This window comes from Scomber japonicus, chromosome 13, assembly GCF_027409825.1.
Source record: "Scomber japonicus isolate fScoJap1 chromosome 13, fScoJap1.pri, whole genome shotgun sequence".
Taxonomy (NCBI): Eukaryota; Metazoa; Chordata; class Actinopteri; order Scombriformes; family Scombridae; genus Scomber; species Scomber japonicus.
Window position 1 is genome coordinate 29,736,721 of NC_070590.1, and position 26,043 is coordinate 29,762,763.

The following is a 26,043-nucleotide window of genomic DNA, read 5'->3' on the forward strand; positions in this document are numbered from 1 at the left end:
AAGACTGAGAAAACTATCAGGAAGAAATCAAGTCAAAACCCCCATAAATCCTGCATGAAGGTTTAGTAGTGATGGTGCAGCATTCCACTGTGCTCCTAAACATGAAATCTAATGTGAGAAGAATGCAACTAAACATCTACAGAAGCCTGATGCATTTAAGAAACAAGGAAGAAACAACACTCAACGCCAACTGTTAAACATAGGAATGGATCTTTCATGCTCTGTGTTGCAGCCAGTGGAGCAGGAAACACTGCAAAGATGGAGGGAATAATGGATTACACTCAATATCAGCAAAGTCTAGAAGCAAACATCCCACTGTCTGTAAAAAAAAAAAAGCTGACAAGAGGATGGATTCTACAACATACCTCCAAATCCACCATGGACTACATGAAGAGGCACAAGCTGAAGGGTTTTGGATTGGCCCTCTCACAGTCCCCTGACTTACACATAGATGAAAATCTGTGGGTGGATTTTAACAGAGCTATGCATGCAAGACTGCCCCAGAATACTGCAGAACTGGAAGACTTTTGGAAGGAAGAAATGGGAGAAAATCCCAAATACAAGAACTGAAAGACTTTAGCTGGCAACAGACAGTGTTTGTTGCCAAACTTTGAAAGCTGTGATATCTGCCAGAGGAGGTGTTACTAAGTACTGACTATGTAGGGTGGCCAAACTTACTGTCTTTCAATTTGTGACATAAAAAAGTATCTATGCATGCAACGTTTGTTGTGTTTATATGCATATGCATTATATGATGTTATGTTAGAGAGGGGGGGGGGGTGACCTGCAGCAAAGGTCCTTTGCCAGAATCGAACCAGGGACGCTGGCGTTATGTGGCATGTGCTGTTACCACTCAGCTACCAAGGTGCTCCAGAGAACATTTCCACATACATTCACCTCCAGTATGGAAGTTTTGGAACTTTACATAGATATCTAACATCATCACAGGATAGAAAATCACAGAAATCATAATGATCCTGTTATGTTAAGTTAGACAGGTAGATACCATACCTGCCAGGCTTGTTGATGTACTTGTGCAGTCGTGCTTTGACTTCATCATAGGTAAGGAAAGCCATGTAGCCAGGGTGTGTGACCGCCAGGAAATTCCAGTTCCTCAGAATTGATCCCCATGGCTGAAAAAGACCAACCGATACTGTTATAAGTAAAAACATGATTTTACATTTTACGTTCATTTTTCCTATTATCAGCATGAAGTCATGTTGAAGCAGTATTTGAGCCACAATTAAGTGGCAGATAATATGTTGACTTGGCTGAAACTGACTGACTGATCAGCCTGCAGTCAAATGAACAAACACCAAAGTGAATGAGAGAATGCAGAGGCTGGGCTTTCTGATATCTATCTGGCTCTGTAGCTGGGAGTTTGGGAAACAGCTTGTGTGCTGCAGTAAGTTGTGTTTGGCTTTGTTTACAGCTGGTTTGAGGTTTTCTGTAGGACAGAGTTACACACATGCCAAAACATTTGATGTGGAAGAGAACTAGCTAACATCACTGCTGAGTTCTGGAGTCTCATTACTTGACTGCCCAGCAGGAAAGCCTTAATAACTGATGCCCTGTGTGTAATATTACATACAAATATTTATAGAAGGCCTTGCACCTGACTACAAAGCACCAACTCAAAAGAAAACAGCAATTTAGCATCTGCATCTCCGTAATGACTGGCCAGCTCAGATTTGTGGGCGTTGTTAGTGTTCAACCACACTCACTACTTCATCCTGAATCCAGAAATTCTGCACAAAAAATAAGACAGAGAAGCTGTTTACATCAAATCCCTAAATTAAGAGCACAAAGCTGTAGAGCATTGTGTTGGAGGGTCTAAGTGGTTTGGCCAGTTGGCTCCATCTGTTGCCAAGTGCCATAACATTCACCTCCATCCCGCCTGTTAGCTGGAGCCCACCAGGGAAAAATGATCTGCTGCCCTCACTGTGTAGCTGGTTTGGCAGAAGAAAAAAAAACAAAAAACTCATGGATACTGGAATTACTGGCCGATGGGATGAAATGGCAATGGAGCAAGCCCTAACCACTCTGAGAGTTTGTTGATCTGAGCTGTAAACTGGAGAGTGGCCCGGCCCAAAAGAAGCAGGAGACAGACAAATGGAAAAAATATTCACTACTGACTGAGTGGGACGCAGGCTGGAAAGCAAGTAAATCACCATCCTCTCATTCTGTCCTTAAAGGTCAGATCAAGAGAGTGATGGCAATTTCGTTTCCTATAGCTAATCATCACTTTATGTCGAGAATTTGCAGATGTCAGTTGAGTTGAATTGAGTTTATTGCTACATTTTCCTTTGTTCAGCCACTCATTCACTCTGATCCATGTCCTAATTCCCACCAGGATTCCCAAACAGTGAATCAACCACAGCAGGTTCATGAGGTTGGCCGCTGAGAACCGCCTCCACTGACACACATGCTATACCAGCCTGGACGTGGCTTCAATAGCAACTCTAATCCACGACTACATTTTACACAATGACGCCCCATGAGTGTGTTACATTTATGTACAGTCAGCATTGTTGAGCCTTTTTTTCCTGTCTGACCCTGATAAGAAACAACATCATCACTCTGATCATTCTTCACATGTTCACCGCCTTCATCTATCATGTTCAGAGTAAGCATGCAAAGAACAAAGGTTCTACCAAAGTAAAACATGGCTTTAAGGCCTCATCGCCCACACACACCATCTTGAAGCCACATGGGCCAGTAAACTGTCAGCAGGAGGGGGCTGAAGCCACACACATCCAAACACCTCAAACAAGCATAAAAATAGACCCCAAAAAAAAAAAACATCTAACAGAACGAATGCTTTCTACATTTCTTCTGCTCCTATGCTGGTAACTTACTGTATCATACCCACAAACAAGCTTTTGATGGTGCACGTGTTGTTGTTTAACACTGTTCCGGTCACTCTGCTTTTCTTTCTTACTTTTGCTGCGTCAAAGGAAACAGTAATGATGTGACTGTGAAGAGTTCACATAAGTATTATTGTACTTCCAAACATCCACAAAGTTCATTTTTTGCTATGACACTAGACCAGTATGTGTTGAGATGGAGCCATCCTTACAGTTCAGTGTCTTCAACATCAATCCTCTGTGAACCATAACCTCTCAGTCTGAAAAAATCCTGACAAACCTCACTGTGACTGTGACTCGCCCACTGAAAATATGCTTCCATCCCGTCTCCACAACATGTGCTTGGACTGGGACCCTCTGCAGTGATGTCTGATGTATTGAAATGTTCTTGTCTGGTCTAAACTACCTCAGGGAGTGATGGGCTAAAGAAGACATGAGCCAATCTGCAGTCTTAACAATTAGACATGGTTTATTAGACTTTATCTAAACTACTGTAAACACAGTCACTAACATAAAGCCACTATGTATCCATTTATATATTTTCACTTAAAATATGTACAATAACAGAAACTCACCAATATTACTTTGTACATAATGTTGCTATATTTTTACAATATTATTTATTACTATCGTTGTTTGTTTTATTATTTGTGTACTTACTTATTATTTATTATTATTTATTCTGCTTATTGACGCTCTTTTATTTTTTTATTGTCCACTTGCTGCTGTAATTACTGAAGAGGATTAGGGCCACTGTGGAAAAAAAAGTGTGTTCTGACTTTAAACTCAGAATTCTGAGAAAAAAGTGAGTTCTGACTTTTTTTCCCCACAGTGACCCTAATCGTCTTCCGTATGTAATAATGTCTCCACTCTGGGACTAATTAAGGAATATCTCATCTTATCTTATCACAGGGTTTCAAGCTGTGTGAGTGTGACACCGTCCTGGTCAGCCATCTTTAACACCCTCAGTATCTGTCAGCCTTGTGGCTATTCTCTTTCTTAAGTATGTGAGCACTGTGTATATTCTGTTCATGGAATCTATGATGATGTGTGATGTACTTTGATTAAATACCATCTGTTCAAATACAATGCATGAATGCCATCTGATGTGTATGGTTAGCGTGTTGTTTGTGCGCCGTTCTTTATTCTTCTCTTCATTAGAGCAGCTTTTGATAAGTCATCAGTGAGGTGATATGTGATAGTGTGGGCTTCTACTTGTTAACATAAAGTGACAACTCTGCATCTTTAACACATCTTCCTGTTTCATCCTCGGGGTTCTCAGAAAACATTAGTCCACATAGCTTCCCCTATTTTCATGACACATTAGAAATGAAATGTCATTCTGGTTAATCTGTGGTGTCATTTTAACAGCATGTCTGGCTTGCTGTCTCATATCAAACTGTAAAATGCAGTCCAAAGTCAAATGGATGCTGAAAACATATTTTGTGCAAAAAGAACACAACTAGAGTCACTGCATTTACATGTCAACATCTGTTGACTTAATAACAATACCAACCCAAACTAAAGAGCTGTGTGAGGATCACTTGATTCATTGAAACGTGTTTTTATTTTGACCAACCTGGAAGAGGCGTGTGAAGATGTCAAACTCAAAAACGGAAATGTAATCATTGCAGGTGAGGTCGATGGTGGATTTGAGGGCCATGGCCTCCAGACCAGAGCTGATGGGATGCACTTCGTGAAGGCACTGTCGGAAGACTTTCCATGGCACTATTGTCCTGCAAAGAAAAGAAAACACAGATACAGTAAACTGTCTGACTGCGAGACAGAAGGTTGAGGGGTCTTTTTTTACAGCAATTTATATTTATTGATGTAAATTGACATTTGACAAAAGCAATGAATGAATTTCTGTACAACAATAAAAAAGTGATGTTAGTGATTCACAGATAATGGCTTATGGGTTATTTCTGTAGATGAGATAAAACAAAACAAGTACAGACACACATATTCTTTGTGGTTAAAGAGTATACTGAAGTGATGAGGAAGTCTGGTGGTAAACATTGAGGAGGAGTTTGCCCTTTGCTTTTAAAGGGCCATGAGAAACTGAAGTATCTCATGGTGATATAGTTTCTGCCAAATGTCAAATTATCAAACATGTGGTGACTGTGATCAGCATCCTCTGTGGCCTTTACACACTGCTGATGCGGTCAGGCACAAGATATTCATCTCACATTTTCTATCTTACTTCTTGACAAAGTTAAAGCTTCTATTACAGTAACAGCACAAAGCTAAAATACCTCGCTGCTAGGCAGCAACACAGACACATTCAATTATAGAAAGGAACATGCAGAGAGATTGGTTTATACTATAGCACTAAACATGAAAGCTTTCTGGAACAACCAACACATGTTTTTGTTCTGCAGCATCTTTTAGAGCAGAACTAAACCTGAACTCTACACAGCATGTTGTTTCATTTAATGATTCTATGTACCACATCAAAGAGGAGATAACACAAAGGAAGAAAAATACTCTTTATTTAATGCGTCAAGATGGAGATGTTTCACATTCATTAGAAGTCAAATCCATTAAGGTTTATAAGCAGTAGCATTACAGTACAATGCTTTAATGTAAACAGATTGAAGTGTTTATTTGTGTACTTTTCAACAATTATAACTTCTTCTATGAAGACATTTTGTATTATTTTATTATATTTTCATGAATTCTTTGTCTGTAAAGTAGCATACAGGTATCTGTACAAATACATGACATCACTTATCTCTTCTAACAAATACATTCAGACTGTTTATGTAGTGGGATGACTTGAATAGAGCATTACCCATCTAAATGAAAACAATCTCTGTCTTACAGGTGAGTTCCTGATATGGTAAACTGTCTCAGTTACATAGCTGTATTTGTACTGACAAGGTGACACATGCAGCTCTGCAGCAAAAATGAAGTGAAACCCTAAAACTCCACAGAGCCCACTGAAGCAAGGAGTGGCAGCTCCATGTGAGGACATTTCCAGAGGGTCAAAAAAAAACAAAAAAAACATTTCCTCATTGCCAGTTCCTGTCTGAGTGCCAGACTTTTTAATTTGACCTCTCAGCCCTGAGCAGCTCTCATTATATATTAACATTTACAATTTAAACACAGACCATAGCTGGTCATATCAAAATGCCACACACTTACACAACTTGTTATTGGTTCAAATACACATAAAGTATTAGCAGCTCATTTTATGATTTTAAAATAGACTTTAAATTTGGCTCCTCTCAACTTTTCTGCCCTCTTACTAAACGGTAGTCAGGGTGATTTTAAAGGCATATCTTTATTTCCAACATGGTCATGATTTGAGCTAAATGTGAAGTTAATTTAAACTATTTTATACCCTTCTTAAAATATTTTAATTTTATATATGTTTTAAGATAACAACACCACTGTTCTGGATGTCTAGTGTAGGGGAGTGGATGTTTGTTTTATATGTGTATTTATCTGACAATTGCCATATGGTGCACTATCTATCTATCTATCTATCTATCTATCTATCTATCTATCTATCTATCTATCTATCTATCTATCTATCTATCTACCTATATATCTATCTATCTATCTATCTATCTATCTATCTATCTCTTGGAGCTTGTGTAAAGATAGTTTAACACAAGTTTTTGTCTTTCATTTATTCTTCATTACATCAAGACACAGAGCTGAGCATCATTTCCTCAAAGATAATTACCTGACTATCTCTGAACAACAGCAGGTCAAAACCTTTATGACTGGACTACATATGAAACACTAGAGTCGTTGCCTGGTTACCATCAGACATGGACATCGCAACACTTTTAAGATGTTTGCTGCTGTGTTAAAAATACTTCAGATACATTGCATCACATTTCGGGTGAAGTCTGTAGGGTGCTGTTGTAAGAAACGGTGAGTGTTGTGATATGAAATATTATTTCGATGAAGAACCACAACTCTAAAACACGTTTAACCCTTTGATGGCATTAACTCAAAAATGATGTATAGTTTCATTTTTTACCATCATTTTCAAAAACATGTAAAACCTGTTGGAATAAGTTGGAATGAAGTTGGCTAAAAAGAGCTAAGACAGAATCATTGAAACCCTATGCTTTATAAACAGTCAAACCAGACTGGGGAGGACTACAGTTGCAGGTTTGACAGGAACACAACAGCAGGGTTAATGTTGTAACTGTAAAGTACTCTAATAATACAGTGTGTTTCATGTGTGTAATGTTTGCATTCATTCATATCATATTGCTTTTATTTTATTTACCATGAACATGGAAGTGCTTCATTGTCAAACATGTAAGGTGATGTATGTAGGCTGTACATTGACAGGAAGTCACAGACTCATGACATACAGAAAACTAACTTCCTCACTCAGTCACTGTTCTGAGAATATTTCTACATGGTAAAATCCTGTCTTCTATGAAAATAAAACCCATGAAGAAATATTGTGTGTGCTGCACAGTCACATGTCTCAAACTGTGATGAGTAGCGGGGAATGAAACACTTTGTACAAAGTGAAACAAACTTCATTTATCATCATCATTTATATTTGTCTATGTTGTTGTTACTTTTTTTCTATAAACTTTGTAGCTAAAAGAAAATCATATGCTGAATACATACCTTGTGTTTTACAAAGGGAGCAGGGACATACTGTATCATTACACATTGTCTAGGGAGGAAATTCAGTCTGAACTTGAGAAAAAGTGGGAGAATGATTTTTACAGTGCAGAAGATGATACACTTTGAACCAGATAGTTACAAAAGTCTGATGATTCTACTTACATATTTTTGGCCTACTATTGTCCTAACTCTGTGACTGCATGTTAATACATGAGAAGCATCAACTAGTGCTGCTGCTATGAGCACATTAAATACTGCTGTGCTTGACAAGTTTAGCTTGTTAAAATAACAAAAAAAGGGTTTTATAAAAAAAATGAAGTGATAATACTTTTAACATGTGCTATTGCAAAACGTTTAAATCAGTACTGAAAGTTAAAAACAGCATCATATCAATCATCATTTTTAAATATACACATTTACACCCATAAGAAAATAGGAAGCACAGCATTGTTTAATTATGCTGCAAAATGGAATAGTCTACCAAAATCTATGAGAGATGTGAACATTTTTAAACAGCTGAAAACATATTTATTTAATTTAGCTTTTAATTAATGTCATTTTAACTTATTTTTACTGAACTTCTTTCTTTGATTCTGTTTTATTCGCTGTTGTATTATTGTATTTTTTATTTGTAAAGCACTGAGTTACATGCCTTGTATGAAATGTGCTCTATAAATAAAAAAGTTTATTATCATTATTATTATTATTATTATTATTATTAAATTTATAACATTTCAAATAAAACCCAGCTGTATGTGCAACACAATGAACAGACATTTGATTTCTGATTCATATCAAAATCAACGTGTGTGCGTGATGCGTATTGGTATTTGCTGGTGTGTAGATTTTTCTTTGTTTCCTTAGTTCATGGTTTATGGTGGTATTGTGGTGTGGTAATGAAAATGTTCAATAAAAGTTTAAGTCACAAAAAAACAATGTTGTAATCAAGCAGAGATATCAGACTGAAATGAGTTAATGAGAGAATATGGTGTGTGCTCAGCCTGGTATGATGATGGCAGGACTGAACTGGAAACATCACAGCAGCTCCTGAGCTAGCAGAGGAGACTGTCAGGTTTTAATAACACACACAGTGAGAGTCAGAGGAGAGAGAAATGAGCACAGAGGGGAAAAGAGACAGCACAGAGAGAATACAGCATACTTGAATGCTTCATGAACTCAGAGTTAAGCAGAATCTCTTCTTCTAGTAATCAAGGCTTTAAAAAAAAGGAAGCTGATGCTGACGGGAACATCGCTCTCTGGCTCAACGCATGGGCGACCACAACTTTAATATTCACTTGCGTGTATACATTAGGCTCACATACACACTGCTGTGTGTGACCGCTTTACTGGAACACACACACTGAGTCATGTGATTCATTATGCAGCTGTATTAAGTATTTGATATGTAAAGTGAAGTGCAGGACCTAGCTGAGGTTATCACTTCCACACAATTTAAAGAGTATGATACTACCATAACACTGACCTGTAAGAGATCATGTGACAAAGGTAATGAAGTTGGCTGGGGGGTGCAGGTTGACACAGGGTACAGCCTCCTCACACAATTCAATACCCGACCTAGGGAAGCTGAGGTTTGTAACACTCTATACTAGATCAGCACACATTGTCTGAGGGGGGAAGCTTGTCTGAAGTCTGACTCACGCTGGTGTTGTTCATGTTAAATTTCTGCAGCACTGCCTAGCTGCTGTCAGATCTGCAGCAGTGCACATTCACATGCACACAATCTGAATACTTGTTCATTTTACTTTTTACGTAAAGTAAAAAGGTTTACGTGTTCGTGTGCTTCTGCCAGTGATTTGATGTGAATACACACACATCCATGAGTGTGCTCTCACTTTTACCTATAAAATATGCAGTCTGGATAAACCTTGAGAAGATGTTTTGTGTATGTTTGTGTAATTATTGTATTTCATGTAGAAGCTGAACATATTTTACATCATCTTTCTTATGTGTCCTAATTTAAATTAGAGTGATTGCAATATTGTGTTGCTCAAATAACCATTTCAGTTCTGTTTTAAGCAAAAATGCAGAACACTGGCTGCTTCTCAAATGTCAGGATTTGAAGCTTTTCTGTGTCACACATGTAAACTGAATATTTTTGGACAAAACAAGACATCTGAGGATTGAAGTCAAGCTTTACATAGACAAAACAGATCACATGTACTGGAGCTGTATGTCTCCATGCCTGAATGTGGGAAACATTTAGTAAGAATACATTCATATATGTGAATGTGTAAAACATATCTGGACAAATAGATCTAATGTTTGAGTCCATGAAGACATCTACAGCTGTGTGTGACATTTAATGAACAAATAAAAACTAGCACAAATCATTTCCAAGTTGTGAGAGTATAAAAAGGGAAAAGGGAAATAAAAGCTGATACACATTTTTCTATATACAAGTCTGACCTGTGTTTATTTATTTTTTTAAATAATCAAACATCAGCATTGAAGCATGTTGCTGTATACTCCATAGTGTATATAATGTTCTCCTGAACCATAAAATAATGTTGTAAATGTCTATTTTTCCATTAGATGAATCAAACATGTATTAATGACTGATGGTGAATTTATGAATGTGAATTGGTGCAGAGACTAATTATGAGTCAGAATATGAACAGTATGTAAGGGTTAAACAACGCTTCGATCTGAAATGTTGTACTTAAGTGAAACATAAAAGTAAAAATAAAATTAAGACGGTTCAAATTTATTCCATCTTCAAAATGTTGTTAAGATGTTGAGAAAGCTTCTCAGTGTGACTGTAAGTAGTTCAGCGTGTCCATAGTGATGAGACTGATCTCACACTTTCTGAGTTTTGGAATGACTGCACTAAATATTAGACTCATAATGAATAATACATTATCTGAAGCAATATGGAAATGTGCACAAAGTTTTAGTGGCAGCTGCCGTTTTCTTGTAAGCTGTTATCTAGAGTGTGTTGGCTATGTTCCACCACTTTTTTTATTTTCTTTTTGTTTGCATTTCTCGGGGGTGCAAACACACAGGATGAAGCTAACACTGATAGTGTTGTCTCTTCACTGTCTGCACATAATCTCCTCACTTTATTTTCTCCTGGAGCTCCTCTACCAGCAGCTGCTTTTCTTTCCATTTTAGCCAATTTTCTATCATTTCATTGCTATTTTTATCTCTATTTATTTCACATTTCCCACAAATTACTTATTAATTCACTTTTTTTTAATCTCATCATGTTTTTGCAGTGTAACACAGCACTGAGAAAATATCAGGATTTTATTCAGGGAGAGGGAACAGCTGTGCAGATGTTGATAAATCTTTGCCTATGATGTTTTTATACATACATGTTATTAATCATGTCAACAGTAAGAGCTCTTCTTAAAGGTTCCAACACACTCTTAGCTGCACTCAGTCACTTGATACAAATATCTTCTTCACTTTTAGCAAAGAACATTTTGACTCTTAAATTGACTCTTCAGAGAAGTCTGAAGTGCATCCAAGAAGTAATACACTTCATATTTTCAAAAAATAAATCACCATTACAAATCCATCTGCACCACATGGCACATCTTAAAATATGACACACATTTGGAAGCACTCATGTAGTGATCTTTTTTTTCTAACATAAAAAAACTTGTTTTACTCCCTGTAATAATAAAAAGAAAGAAATACATCCTTCATTGCACTGGACTCCGCTCCTACACAATAAAACTATTGTTTAGAGGCGGTTTGGGGGCCAAATGCTGTAGTGCCATTATAACAAGCACTCAAACCTTTAAATGGCTCTTAACTTTTATTTAAAGAATAATTAGTGATTCTTTAAAGCACCTCTGGCTTCCAACTACAACAAAAGGGCTCTGCTGTGCTTTTATTTCATCAGTAAAATAAAAGTGAGGAAGCAGTTCCAACAGCGTTGTCACTGCTATTCAGGCAGCAGTTAGCTACCATATGGTCAGGAACTAAAATATATGCTCCTATTAGATACATCCAAAAATAGTGATGCAACAGGAAGAGAGCTCTAAATCTCTAAAGCACTTTTGTCCTGTTTGCTTAAAATAAAGTGACGTGTGTGTGGTCAATGGAAGGGCACGCAGGAAGTACTGAATTGAAACTTTCAACCTGCCGCAAACCACAACAACAATGTCATCATCATTTAGGGATGCCAAACTGTGAAGCTGCAAAATGTAGCTGTTAATCCAAAAATACTTCCACTCTAATGATGCTTCACAAAAGGTGACAACAACCAGACAATGTAGACTGACAGTAAGTAGATGAGAGAGGTTGTATGTGCACAGAGATGAGGTCAGGACCTGGGCTCAGCTGTGCATCTTAGCAAGGATGGTCAAACACAGCAGCTGCTCTCAGATGGGTGTGGTTGTGCTTATGCATGTGCATGTGCGTGCATGTGTGTGTGTGTGTGTGTGTGTGTCACAGTCACTGTCTTGGAGTTGCTCCAGTATCTGAGCATCCGTCCCTCTCATGTCATTATATTGAGAAACAGCATGCACACGGGAAGAAAAGTCAAGAAATTGACAGTAGACATAAAAACAGGAAACACACCCACTGACACCACAAAGATCCTGAGAGCGGTTTCTGTTTATCGCTGAACGGCATCTTGATCCACTGAAAAAGGGAACGTTAACTTAAAAGCTGTAAAAGAAAAAAAGCATAGATGAGGGGATGCTTACTTTTCTCCAAAAAATCTCCTCCAGAAGTCGGCGGCGTCGGCTTTGGTGATCCTGAACGTGTCTCCCTGGAACTGTCCTCCAGGGAACACGGCTTTGATTTCAGCCAGCATGTGGCTAAAGATCAGAGACAGCTTGGTCAGGTTCCTCCTGGAGAGAAGAGGCCAGAAAAGAGAGGAAACAGTTGGTGCACAATTATAGCCTCAGATGCTTAACAGACAACATATGGAATATATTTGACTTTTGACATCAGATGAACTGGTACTGGACATGGAAACACTCTCAGTAAAGTACACAGATGATTTAATCTCTATCATGTAAAGTGAATATAAAATGTTAGTTATAGCTGCTTTATTCCTCCAAACTCAAGAATATAAATGATGAAAATAAAAAGTCAATCACAGGACATCAAACCTATCACATCATAAATAAACTTTCTGTGTTATATCACTACAAATGTGTTGTAAATGACACATGACATGAGGATGATCACACTTATCACACTAGGGGATAAGAATGTGATAAAGTCAGATCCAAAGCCAAGTTTTGACATTTTCCAACCAGTAAGAACATTTCTACAACTTTCAAATCAAATGCAGTGAATGAATAAATAAATATTTGCATAATTAATTTACATAGTATTGTAAGGTAAATAATAAAGTACATATAAAGTTTTGCATTTAATTGTTTTCTTTTTTGTATTGAACTACTTTATATAATCTTGCTGTACTGCTCCAACATGTGAGGTCTTTTATTGTGAAATCTCAATTGAGCATATGGACACATTTTCATGCTAAAGTACGTTTGTACGTTGAAGTTAACAGCAATAATTGAAGAGTTGTGTCTCTGATTAAGAAGAGAATGATTCAAGTTCTCAGAAATAATGTGAATTAAAAAAGTCCAGATAATAAAAACAATGACTAATAACTAACATTGTAGTGGCAATGCTGGTAGAACCTTTATCAAACATTTCACTTCAAATGCTTTCAAAAGTTATTTTGAGTGTTCTATTCAAATGATTTGCATTTAAATGACATGAACAAAACAGAACCTTGAACACTGCAGAAGGAGAGATAATTAAAACTTGAATTTTCTGAACAGTGTAGTTTAATCTTTGTACAGGAGTCAGACTGTGAGGAGGTATTAGGAAGTAAGAGTTGTGAGATTAGAGCTGAAATAGTGGAGAGTAAGCATAGAGCCAGCAGGTATATATAAAATAACAATATCTCTCTAAACCCTGAGGGAGGGTTGGAGGGATGGAAGGAGAGAGGGAGGGAGGGAGGGATGGAGGGAGGGATGGAGGGATGGAGGGGGGCACTCCAGGAGGTTTTCTTAGCTCATTCTTTGTGAAGTGTTGGTAAATCTACTCTGCCTCTCCTCTGGGATGGGGGGATTTGTATCCAGCTCCCTGTGAGATTAGACCATGGGCTCATCAACACTCCAGAGAAATATACACACACACACACACACACACACACACACACACACACACACACCACACAAGACCAGGTGACATTGCTCAAGGTGTAAGAGTATGGGACAAAGACAGCACACTGGCTGTGGGGTGCTGATAACAAGCTTTTGTGTGCATGTGTGTGCGTGTGTGTATGTGTGTGTATATCAGTGCTGTACAGTGCACATCATCCAAACCTTTAATTCTTCTTTCAGAGCAACAGAAAACAGACTAGTTTTGTTCCTCACACCTCTGTGATTCAGTGATGTCACAGAACTGAACCCAGTCTGTGTCTGTGTTGACCATGTTCATCATATTTCTTTTTATTATCAATTCAAATCTAACATAAGCTTCCCCTCAATGACACAGCCTCAAACTATGACAATATATCACATAATGTCTGCATCAGTTAACAGAAGAAATCCACTAACACACAGATGTTAAGTATTAGAATAGAAGAAATGTGTCTAAAAAAATCATTCCATTCCATATTTTAACCCTCACATACTGTTCATATTCTATACCAAGTGTTTATACCAAATTTTGAACCACCCATCCATTTCTATAGTCGATACTGAGCCTTGATTCATGTTTCAGAGAGCAGAGAGAGTGACACAATATCATGTCCTATTTAACCTAAGACATGAAAATATAACATAGCAATAATGATGGAAATGTATTTAATGTAAAGTGTTTATGGAAGTGTGGGCTTTATTGTAGAACCATTAGAGTCATCAGTCTTCACTGCTACATCATAAAAAGAAATCTTATTAAAACTATGAACTATTCATTTCACTAAAACACATGGCAATAGATACAGAGATCATTTGACCCAGAACAGCCTCAATAGACAACATTTGTACCACTCATTTTTAAATATCTTAATTTTATGCATTTTGGGCCACTTTAGGAAAAGTCATTAAATTTCAGAATAAAATACATTTGAGGTGTTTTTACAGCTATTGAACAGTATGTTAGGGTTTCACATCTAAAAGTGATCTCTGTTCCCTCAGTGTTATAGATAAGAGATAAGACACTGTGCACATTTATTCACCACTGCACAATGGTACACACACACACACACACACACACACACACACACACACACACACACGGCTCCTTTACTATTTTACTGGTACCCTATATATTCTATTATATAAGATGCATAAACGTTAACTATTCTTATTGTTTAAAGCTATTTTTTGTTCTTTATTCATCAAATGCTTCACTAAGAGCCTATGACCAGATCTTTGTGGTCTCCTTTGTACTTAAGGAAGCTGGTTAAGAAAAAAAGCTTATGTTTCAGTGTGTTTCTGTTCTCCTTGTGATTAGAATAAATGACCTGTAAATATCTGCTCTGTCATCATTTGGCTTATTTCAAACTAATTGTTCATGTTGTCAGTAATGCTATCACTGTTCTGTTCTGATCATTTTCATTTTCATTGTGTCTCGCCTAAGGTTACTACTGCTACTGCTATTTCATTTCATTTCATTTATTTAGCACCAAATCACTAGTATAGTTTGACATTTGTTTGTTTTGTCATTGTTGTGTTATTGAATATCTGTGTGTTGTGTTTTGTACTGTTTTGTTTTCCATTTGTTTTGTGACCGCATTGAAAACCAAATGATGCATAATAAAGGGGCAGATATAATACATTTTCTGAATCAACATTGAACATCTGTATTCTGTCATTTGTGTTTTGCACATTGAAAACTGAAGCAAAACTATCATTAAATACTAGAATACAAATACTTAGTCTATTGTCACTTATCTGTGGAGCAGAGAATATGACATTGCTGTACAAGTTTCATTTACCCACAAGTATACATCAAGTTATTATAATCACATTTACTCTCTGTGTGGCAGGACTGACGCAGCGCAGCCACTTAAATAACACACACATGCTGTGTGGTTGAGTCCTTGGTTTGAGAGTGCATGATTTCACATTCATTCAAAGTTTAGTGAAAGTCAGGTTAATGATCAGCCACTTCTGGGAAAAACCCTGAGCAGCTCTGCGTCTCATGAAAAGTGCAGAAAGAAACTCCTTTTTTCTGTTTGCACAGCAAATGCAGTCCAAAGATAAATTCACACATAATCACATGCATCTAAATGTATGATCACACATAAATATAAACACCACACAGAGTCACATGCTACATAACCACAGAATCTCTCTCTCTCTCTCTCTCTCTCTCTCTCTCTCTCTCTCTCTCTCTCTCTCTCTCTCTCTCTCTCTCTCTCTCTCTCTCTCTCTCTCTCTCTCTCTCTCTCTCTCTCTCTCTCTCTCTCTCTCTCTCTCTCTCTCTCTCTCTCTCTCTCTCTCTCTCTCTCTCTCTCTCTCTCTCTCTCTCTCTCTCTCTCCTTGTTTCCTGTCAGCCTGTTAACTGTAAAACTGCTGAAAATGTAGAAAAACTGCTGCATGCATCTCTGGTTCAAACCTCCCAACAAACCTGGAGGAAGCCTTGATGCATGTTATTTGTCACAAGGGCCGCAACTCTCTCACTCTTCCTCAGCAGACAGTCACAGCTATCACTAATGCTTCCTCCTCCATGTAAAAACCACACTGACGGGAGCCTCATATCGGATACTTGATGAATTAGATATTTATTATTCCACAGACATGCATGATGAACACATGAAGAGGAAGAAGCACTTGTTTGAATATCAGCATGCAGTGCAAACAACAGGTGTCAAAACAATATGAACAATATAGGAAATCACAATGTGCATATTCCCCACATACACCTGCATCTTTATCATACATTGAACTGCTGACTCAATGGCCAACACAGTGCTCGCTGTAGTTTTCTACATAGCAGTTATAAAGTGAGCCAGGCATGATTTATTTCTACGTTTTCCTTTGATAGCAGAGCAGACTAGCATCAATCACAATGTTGCTTGGGTCAAATTATTTATGACATAGCAGACGCTTGTGTACTTTCTGTGCTTGACCACACCACACATACAGCTTCTTTGCATGTGGTAAACACAACATAGCTAGACAGTGATGTGACTCAATCAGTGACTGTGGCACACAGAGAAGTGTCGGCTATTTAGAAACTACACTGGTTCACACTCCTTCAGCAGTGAGCAGCACACGCTTCCTCCTCATAATAGACTGACGGAGATGTCAAATCATCTGTTTATTGCATTTGCAGAGCGGTGAGTGGAATAAAATAAAGAGGGCTGTACTGTTTTGTACCTTGGTGTTAGCATACACAGTTTCTGTGTGTGTGTGTGTGTTTGTGTGTGTGTGTGTGTGTGCCTGCACTGAAAAAGCCGAGCCTGTCTCACTAATTTCATGCCCTTCCAGTCACCATTAGGCCTCTAATCAACCGAGGACCAGCCAAAAACTCTCCATTGGGATGCAGAGGGAGAGGCTGCAGATGCTTACATAATGCTTGTGATTTGAACTCAATTTCAAGCCGTGTGTTGGTGGCGCGCTCTGCCTCTCAAAAACACCCCCGAAATAAAAACACCAAAAAGCTTTAAAGACCGTGTAAAGTGAAATCAGACATTTTCTTCTAAACACATTAAATAGGTCATAAATGTATTTCTAAAAAAGGTGTAAAAAGCATTTCAACCATTTAGATTTGAATTGTGGAGCTAGGCTTCACAAACTGTGTTTCAACATTTCTATGTTCAGGATTTAGTGGGAGGGTCTGAAAATTACAGCGGCGTTACATAAGGCGGCAGTGATTAACATTAACCCGCCCCTGCTGCTGTAGAGATATACATACATTCAGCACACTATTACTTCTATAGTCTACAGTTAGCCAGTTAGCTGAGTTAGCCGCCAAGCTAACTGCCAAGCTAGCAGCTGAAAGTTCTCAGACATATCGTTCATGTTTCTAGTAGAGGTGGTGACTTTGATTGACAGGTGACACTTGGTAGGGGGCGGGGTTTCAGTGAACTCGGCGGGCACTCCCACAGCGTTTGGTAGCAGAGAAAGAGACTGAGTTTTACACAACTTTGAAGCCTAATTTCATATATTTGGCGATTTTTTTAATCATTCAAATTTGGCAGGGTGGTTAACAACACACTTTTCTGTGGTATGTCAAACTCAGAACACATATTTATTCTTGCTTTACATGGACTTTAATGCGTTTCTCAGCTGTAGGATTCAACAACCTTCTCACCAACTCAGATCCATTTATTTTAGCGTTGTCGTTGGACAGATTGTGTGTTTCAGTCCTCTGCAATAACAGAGTTTACTGTTCCTCATGTGTCCTTGCCATGCCCTGTGCCACTAGACCGGTTGTGTAATCTGCCCCGTTTGACGAGAGCGCCCGAGGAAAGCCAGCCCATTCATTAGGCCTAATGTACTGAGAGTGTGTGTGTGTGTGTGTGTGTGTGTGTGTGAGGCAGGGTGGGCACGAACTGTTGGCTGACTAACACAGAGTAGTCACATACGTACTTCCATGTGCTTATAAACCCAACAACACAGCTGCAAATGAAACCAAACCAAAACCAAAAACAAACCTTCAACAACAAAAATGAACTTCCAGCCTCCGTGGAAATAAAAGAAAAATCTCTCTCTTTGTCAAACTCTCCCACAACAGCAGCGTGCTGACAGCGGCCTACACAGTGACACCCTGTCGTTGTGGTGACACCTGCACTGGTGCAGCTCAAACCGCCCACTATCTATATTCCAACTGGTTTCCTGTCACCTGAACCATATCACTATCCTCTGTATCAAACTGTTCCTCTAGCTCAGTGTGACACCGTACATTTCCCTCCAAAATAGCCAAGGCGGCAACGAGAAAGGAGAAGAGGGGGAACATTTATTTTAAGGGTTTTTTTTTATCAGTGGAGGACCTGAAAAAAACAATGTCAGCTAGTTGAATTCTTTTTTCCTGGATGGACAGAGACAGTTAAATCATGTCTCTGTTGTCAAGTGATGGACAATGACAATGTTTCAGGGTGTATGTGTGTGTGTGTGGGGGGGGGGGGGGGGGGGGGGGGGATTAAAACCATACACCTGTCTGACATTCAGCTGCTGTCTGGGATTGGCGATAGCTATGATGATGAGGCTTGCAGGTTAAAGGTTAAAGCTGGGGGGGGGAAAAGGTACTCGTAGTACAAGCTTTAAACTGCGTGCTTTGATCCAGGCCTTGTTTTCCTCTGTGTGTGTTTGCGTTTGGGTGTGTTGGTGCAGCTGACAGCAGAGATTTGGAGAGAGAGAGAGCAGAGTGGTCATGTGGGACTGTAATGGTCTCACAAAGGGACTATCAGACAGATGAGATGTCTATCACATCTACATGCTGCTGCTGAATGAGCTAAAGGCTGGTCTGCAGGCTGGAGGGGAACAAACAGCTGCCATGAGGGTGAGTAGGAGGGGAGGAGGGGAGGGCAGGGGTGAAAACACACTGTGGGTCAAAGCAGAGAGAGAGAGAGAGAGAGAGACTGGTGATGGATGAAAAACACGAGAGGAGAGAGAAGGGCACTCAGTAAGCCGAGTCCCCGATTTAATTGTTTCAAAAGATTGTTATTAGCATCAATTATTCAGGCAGAGAACAGAGCTGCAGAACACAGCTGCAGAATGCTGCTCATCCAGACAGAGAGAGACAGAAGAGAAGAGGAAAGAGCTCTGAAAGCAATTCATTTGATACTGAGAGAAAAAACAGCTGAGGCCATCGATCAGGAGTGATAAAAAGCAAGAAGGGTGAATAATGAGAGGAAAACACAAAACAAGAGGAGTTTGTGTTCATGAGGGTTTCCTTTTTTATCTCATTCATCCTGACTCAGAAGCTTTGACTGAGTAATGGATGGATGGAGGGATGGATGGAGGGAGAGTAGGGAACATATAGTTGCAGTTCAAATGCTGGATAAAGCTTAGAGTCTAATATTCATGTTTTATCTGCTCTGTTTAATCCTTAATAGAAGAACTTTTTGTTATTGACATAACACTGTATATTTAAATGTGTATGGTTCATTATTTAGCACACACATGCTGGGATAAACAGAAAGAAACTGAAACATAAGATACTGTAGATGCAAAGCATTTCCTTTGATTGCAAGGTAGCAAATGCTGCTCAGTCGTATGTGAATATGAAGTTCAAGTGGAGGTAGTGTGTAAAGTGTGTATATGAGCACAGCTCCACTATACCTTTGTTCATTGGTGGCACTGGTGCAGCTGCACATCATTTGCAGCCAAACATGTTCACGGTGACTTTTGGCACCACAATAATACAGTTTACAGGTCAATAACTAACTTACATTCAAACAACAACATTCAAAAACGTCCCAGCAGTTGTCTGGTACAATGTAATTTATTGACTACCCCTCCAGTACCTCTGGGTACCCCTAGTACCCCGGGGAGTGTACCTATGTTCCCCGATCGCGGCTAACTCGGTTGCTAGCTCAGCGGCTAACACTGCTGTTAGCTTGGCTGCTAACTCGGTTGCTAGCTCGGCGGCTAACTCGGTTGCTAGCTCGGCAGCTAGCTCGGTTGCTAGCTCGGCGGCTAACTCATCTGCTAACTCATCTGCTAACTCGGCTGTTAACTCGGCGGCTAACTCGGCTAACTGGCTAACTGTAGACGGGATCATCCCTATGTTCCCTGGTCACATACAAAGCGGGGAACATAGGACCCGGGGAACATAGGGATGATCCCGTACCCCGTTGTGAAACTGACCGGGGATTTGGGTCGTCCTGGCACAAAGTGAAATAAGTCCAAATCAACGACATGTTTTCTTCCTGAGTCTTGCTAGTTTTTAGTCTGTTCTGTTTGTTCTATAGCTGCTTATGTTATGTAGGGTCTGAAGCCTATCCCAGCATGCATTGGGCAAGATGCACAGAGCAGTGTGAACAGGTCACCATTCTAAACACAAAGGGCCTGATTTACTAAGATCCCAAATAAAGATACTAAATTGCATGTACAGTATAATAGATTGTGCGTTTAGTTATTGTGTGTTTTGCAGGTGATCTACTAAGAATAACTGTAAATGAAAACAGGAGCAACAGGTGCAGACAGCAGTATTTAAATGAGGGTTTTGTGTCTTAATGGAGAGTTTGGACGAGCAGAAAGCTGCAAGCATGAAATGAAATGTGATCAGGTTCTAGTGAAGAGGTTAACTAATATATTGAGTTATAACAAAAACTAATATTACCAGAAAAACACACATATGGGAGATTATTAGTGACAAAGTCAATGCTGTTAGTAAAACCAAAAATATAATATAGTCATTGTGTCTCCGCCTCCTCCTCTCCATAGTAACAGCAGGTTAATACCTGTCCTTTAAAGGTTTTATTTATAGACACAGTTTCCATCAGTAAAATGACCTTCAGGTTTGGTAAATCACAATGCTTGTACTAAATAACATATTAACATTTTCTCCTCCCTGTATTTTACACACTGGGGTTAAAACGTCTCATATTACATATTCATTAAGGCAAACAGAACGTATTATCTTACACAGATGAAAGACACAAACCTCAGTGCGCTGTGTTAGTAGATGATCTGAACATTTTTTGCAGGTGATGTCAAGTTTTTACACGTTTTTACACACGCAGACCTTTAGTATATCAGTCCCATAGAGACGAAGGTTTACAGGAAGTTAAAGTTTCCAGTTCACCTCAGCTCCAGGGGAGAGGGCACACCCTCCACACAGAAAGGTCACAGCTAGTCACATTCAGATGCTAAAAATGATCTGTGAACGATTATCAGTCTGCATGTGTGTGTGTGGGGGTGTGAGTGAGAGATTATGGGAGCACAAAGTTAGAGAAAATGTCATGAGTAACTTTGTGACATGCTTGGTTTTAACTTCATGGAGCAAATACTCCTCCGTGTCCATTCCATACACTGTGTGTCAGCAGATTGAGACTAAACCTTAGTCAGAGCGCAGTGAGTAAGCCTACCAAAGAACTTTACCATACACACACACACACACACACACACACACACACACACACACACACACCTCCCTCGTGCTCTGAGCCTCTTGGTTCCTGACTGAAGCTCTCTGGCTTCCTTCTCTGGTGCTCCACTTCCTCACCAGATGGTTCTATTTTCTGGAAGCTACAAGCCTTCCATGGGAACGTGTGACATCATCACTTTAAAGCATGCCTGCTGGCTGTGACGTGTGTACATGTGAGGACGTGTGTACATGTGAGGACCTGTTCCACATCAGACTGGAGAAGTGATACCGCAGAACATTCCACATTAAAAAGGATGAGATGAAAGAACCGCTCCTAAGCATTTAATCAAAATGTGTCTATTACCAGCTTAGTCATTCTTAGGCACTAATAAATCATTTTTAAACAATCTCATTTTAGACTGGAAACGATGCTGCAAAGGGATCCTTAACTGAACTTTGTGATATGTGGAGAGATTATTCACCAGGAAACACTTCCTGTCCTTTCAGCTCAGTAAATCAACCACATCACTTCCATTCATCCGCCTACAGCTACTGGTTACATGAATCAGGCTTTCAAAAGAAGAATCATTTGACCATGGAAGCCAGTGTGGACTCTAATGACTTTTTCCTTGTTGCTCTTTGAAAATTCACAAGCTCCAAAAATATGAGTGCAAAATAAAACCATTTACTTCAAATATAAAGTGTTTACAACTGGACTGTTTAATATGAGGATACTTTGGTATGTTAAAAAAATAAAAGCTAGTCTGTCCTGTAAAAAGGAGACTTTGGTAGTCTGCCTGTCAGCATCACATCTAACACATCTGACTTCAAATCTTTTGCAGATAGGAAACCAACCATGAGATGGAGAATTATGGTAAATGTTGCGAACCAAAGCCCACAACAGAAGACATCTGACCTATACCAGAGCTGATAATCATTTTTATATGTTTCATGAAACATTTATTCAAAGTTTAATGTAAGATTCTGATCTAAGCAACCTTATTTCCTCTTCATATTTCAGGGAAGTTACAAAGTGTGTGCCTGAAGCAAGCTTCAGCTAGTTGTCAGTCATAGAATTTAATTAACAGTGTGATCTTCACAGCACGTCCTTTTCATTCAGTGTTAAAAACAACCTTTAAATCATCTAAATGACTTTTACTTTGTGAACTTTAAAAACCTGCAAACTTTCCACACTTCTGTTGAACTCTAAAGCACACAGGTAATGACTTCTGATAAATAATTCTACATGGACTTAAAAACACTCATAAAACTGTGTCTAGAACGCAGTGCCTCAATTTCTAATCAGGAAGATTTATAGTGCAAGTCACCATTTAAAATAAATAAATAAATAAAAACATGATAAACTAGCAATTACACTAAAACACTGAGCTACACAGCACCTTAGTACTTCCAGAGTAGATACAAAGTTGATATTTAATCTCCTCTCACAAAATATAATTCCTGGAAGTGATGAAGTCATGTAAAAAGCCTTTTTCATCATGGTCATTACTGTTGACCAAGATGAAAAGTTACAAAACACAGCGCACTGCACTGTGACTCAGGGGTTATTCACAATCAGACGGGGGAGGGGGGTGGATTGAGCAGGGAAGGTGGTCAGATTGTCTTTTTTCTGCAACACTCTGCTTGCTGGCAAAAGAAGTGCACTTTTAATCCAGCTGATTTAGAGACAATCACTTTAGGAAGCTGCTAAAGCCACGCTTGTCAGGCCGGCTGTAAAAAGAAAAAAGAAAAAAAACGCTCGGCTGTGCAAATCACTTGAGAAGTGTTGTGTGGCTGTGTGGTGGCAGAGCCTGAGAGAGGAGCAGCACCACACACACACACATGCTCAAAACATATACAGGCACACTGCTGATTATATGTGTTAGATAAGAGTGTTATATTTATCACATGTATTTGAATCATGTTCACAGCCAGTAACTGACCTAAAACTACATACACAACTCATTTATTATTTTATCTTATGGTACTGTACCTCTTTTTTATTCTGTGATATACTGTATCCATTATATCTTCCTTTTTTACTTTTTCTTCTGTTTTCTATTCTTTAATATTCTCATTTCTTACCTTCACAAATTAGCATTAGCTATAAACACTGTGACACTTGCATCAGACAGTTGTTGTAGCCTGTCTATCTGTCCCTATTAAATAAACCATAATAGATCAATAAAAAAACATTAAAGACACTGTTTATGACATCACAGCAACATGTGACGTACTGAACATGAACCAGGCAGCCACATTACTGAACTCTGTAATTATGTCATTACGATTTACTGTAAAAGTTTCATGGGATCACCAAGGAGAAAAAAAACAGCAAGACCCAACCTCATGCAGGGACTTGATCCTGTGCAGCAGTGACTTATTGAAAGCCACAGCTCTCCTGTTTGTCAGCGTCATTTTTATTTTGCTGTGGTAGCAGGTCTCTCAACCGAGAAGGCTTTTCATTTCAGAAAAAGGAAGAATCCGTCTAAATAAAAAGACATTTATCAGCTGTTTTGATCCTTAACTGACAACATGCGTGACAGATTGTTGCATGTGTATGATGCAATGTGCATCTCATCCGCAGGAAGTGATGACTTTTCCTACATTCAAATACATCCCTGTTGACTAATGCCAGTCACATGCAGAGGTGTGATGCTGCCAGAGGTTTATGTTAGAAAATAAAGACTTTATTAAAAAAGGATCTCTGGGGAAGAAGGGGGGAGGAGGATGAAAGAGAGTAATTAAATAAAAGCAACTGCAGATTCTCTCTGTGACTTATATTACAATGACAAATTGCTCTTCAGGCTTAAGTGGCAAATATAACTTCAGGGTCAAAGACAATTAACACACAGAGACATTTAAAGCTGAAATATTTGAACCCCTTTTTTTTTTCTTTTTACCAGAACAACTATTTGCAATTTTGATTCCCCCTAATTAATATTCCTATCACTTCCACATGTCACCCAGCAAGTGGAGAGGAAAGATCCAGCAGGGATCAGGTGGTCAGACACCGGGGGGGTGGCTTCAGACGGGGTGCGGCCCTGGAGGAGAAGTGTTTAAAGGCAGGCCGATCACAGCAGTTAATCAAGCGTATGAAACAGACTTGTGCGAGACGGGGGCCCGCCACAAAGACACAGCAGGCCTCTCACACACGGGTCGCTGCGTCCCTGGAGACAGATGTGATGCCAGATGTGAGATCATTTCACTGTTCCCTTTAAAGAGAATTGGTTTCTTTCATGCATCTTTGTCAGAGGATATTGTGCGCTGTGTAAAACATTATTCACACACTCCTCTGATAAAAAAAAAGAAAAAAAAAGGGATGAGCCACTTTCTTCATATCATGTCACACTTGAGAACAGGACTTCCTCTGATGAAGCTCTGATATTTACCATCACACAGAACTCACATTTTAATACACGGCTGTTTATTTTTCTTGTATTGATGCACTTCTGTGCCCATTTCCAGCATTTCCACTATGAATAAACCTCATTATATATCATTTAGTGAGGGGATATTCAGTATATGAGCACATTCGAGCATATTCACATAACAACATACCACATAGACAAATGTGTGGAGAGTCTGCGTTAAACTGCAGCTAGACGTAAGCACAAGTACAAGCCCAGGCAGAGTTATTTGACATGTTTTGGCTGAGGATTATTTAAAAAAAATCCAAATCTGTGTTTTATGTGGGCTTTGGTTGCCTAGAGATTAGATTTGTATGAAAGGTAGAGGAGAGAGATGGAATTCATTGTGATTACAGAGTCACAGAAGCATATGTGTTTGAAGTGAGGGAGTGAAAAACAGCATTCTTATTACATTTCTTATTATTGGTTGTTGTCAGGATGACTGCAGCTATAGCAAGTCAATTACACTGTGACTGAATGTGACTCTATGTAATAATGATCATTGTGGGTTTAAAGGGCATTATTTCTATGTTAAATTATTTATCTATTTTTTGGACATTTTTTGCCTTTATTTGACAGTAGCTGGCATAGAGGCTGACAGAGGGAGAGAGAGAGAGAGAGAGAATCGAACCAGGGATGCTTCCATTATAAACACTCGACTACCAAAGCACTCCCTAATGTCACATCCATTCTAAAAAGAAGCAGAATTGAATCCCTTGAGGTTCAGGTAGAGAGCAGAGCTGGTCTGGATGACACTTTGAGTGGGAGGAGACCTCTGGTTTAAAGGGTGGTCTCCCTGTTGACTACAACACCCAGCTGCCTCCAAGATTAGCTGCACCGCACAGCCTCGAATTGGAGCAGCTGCAACATTTCTCACTGCGTCTCCTTCAGCAGACGATGCTTATAGCGTCCAGTAACACCTGCCCACAATGTAACAGCTTAGTCTAATGTAATAAAAGTAAATAACACCAGTCAATAATGAAATCAAATCCTGCAACAGTCAAACAATATTGTTTTTAGCCAGTAATGCAATAAAGTGTCTGTGTAATGCATCACCTACTTATACTGCACTGAGTTTATTTTCATTTGGAAAAGTTACAAAGTGTCAGGTGGAGGCTGTGTGAGGGGGGGGGGGGGGGGGGTGTTAACAGCTAACTGTGCTCCTTTGA

General features: G+C 39.0%; 1 protein-coding gene across 1 annotated transcript in view; it reads right to left on the reverse strand.

Moving 5' to 3' along the window:
* The window catches only part of cblb (Cbl proto-oncogene B, E3 ubiquitin protein ligase), a 59,351-nt gene that overhangs the window by 28,324 nt on the left and 4,984 nt on the right, over positions 1-26,043 (reverse strand). The window contains exons 4-6 of the mRNA XM_053332038.1: positions 12,155-12,301; positions 4,447-4,603; positions 1,012-1,133 (exon numbers count right to left, since the gene is read on the reverse strand). Of these exons, the coding sequence (XP_053188013.1) occupies positions 1,012-1,133; positions 4,447-4,603; positions 12,155-12,301 (426 nt within the window). The remainder of the gene's footprint in view (positions 1-1,011; positions 1,134-4,446; positions 4,604-12,154; positions 12,302-26,043) is intronic.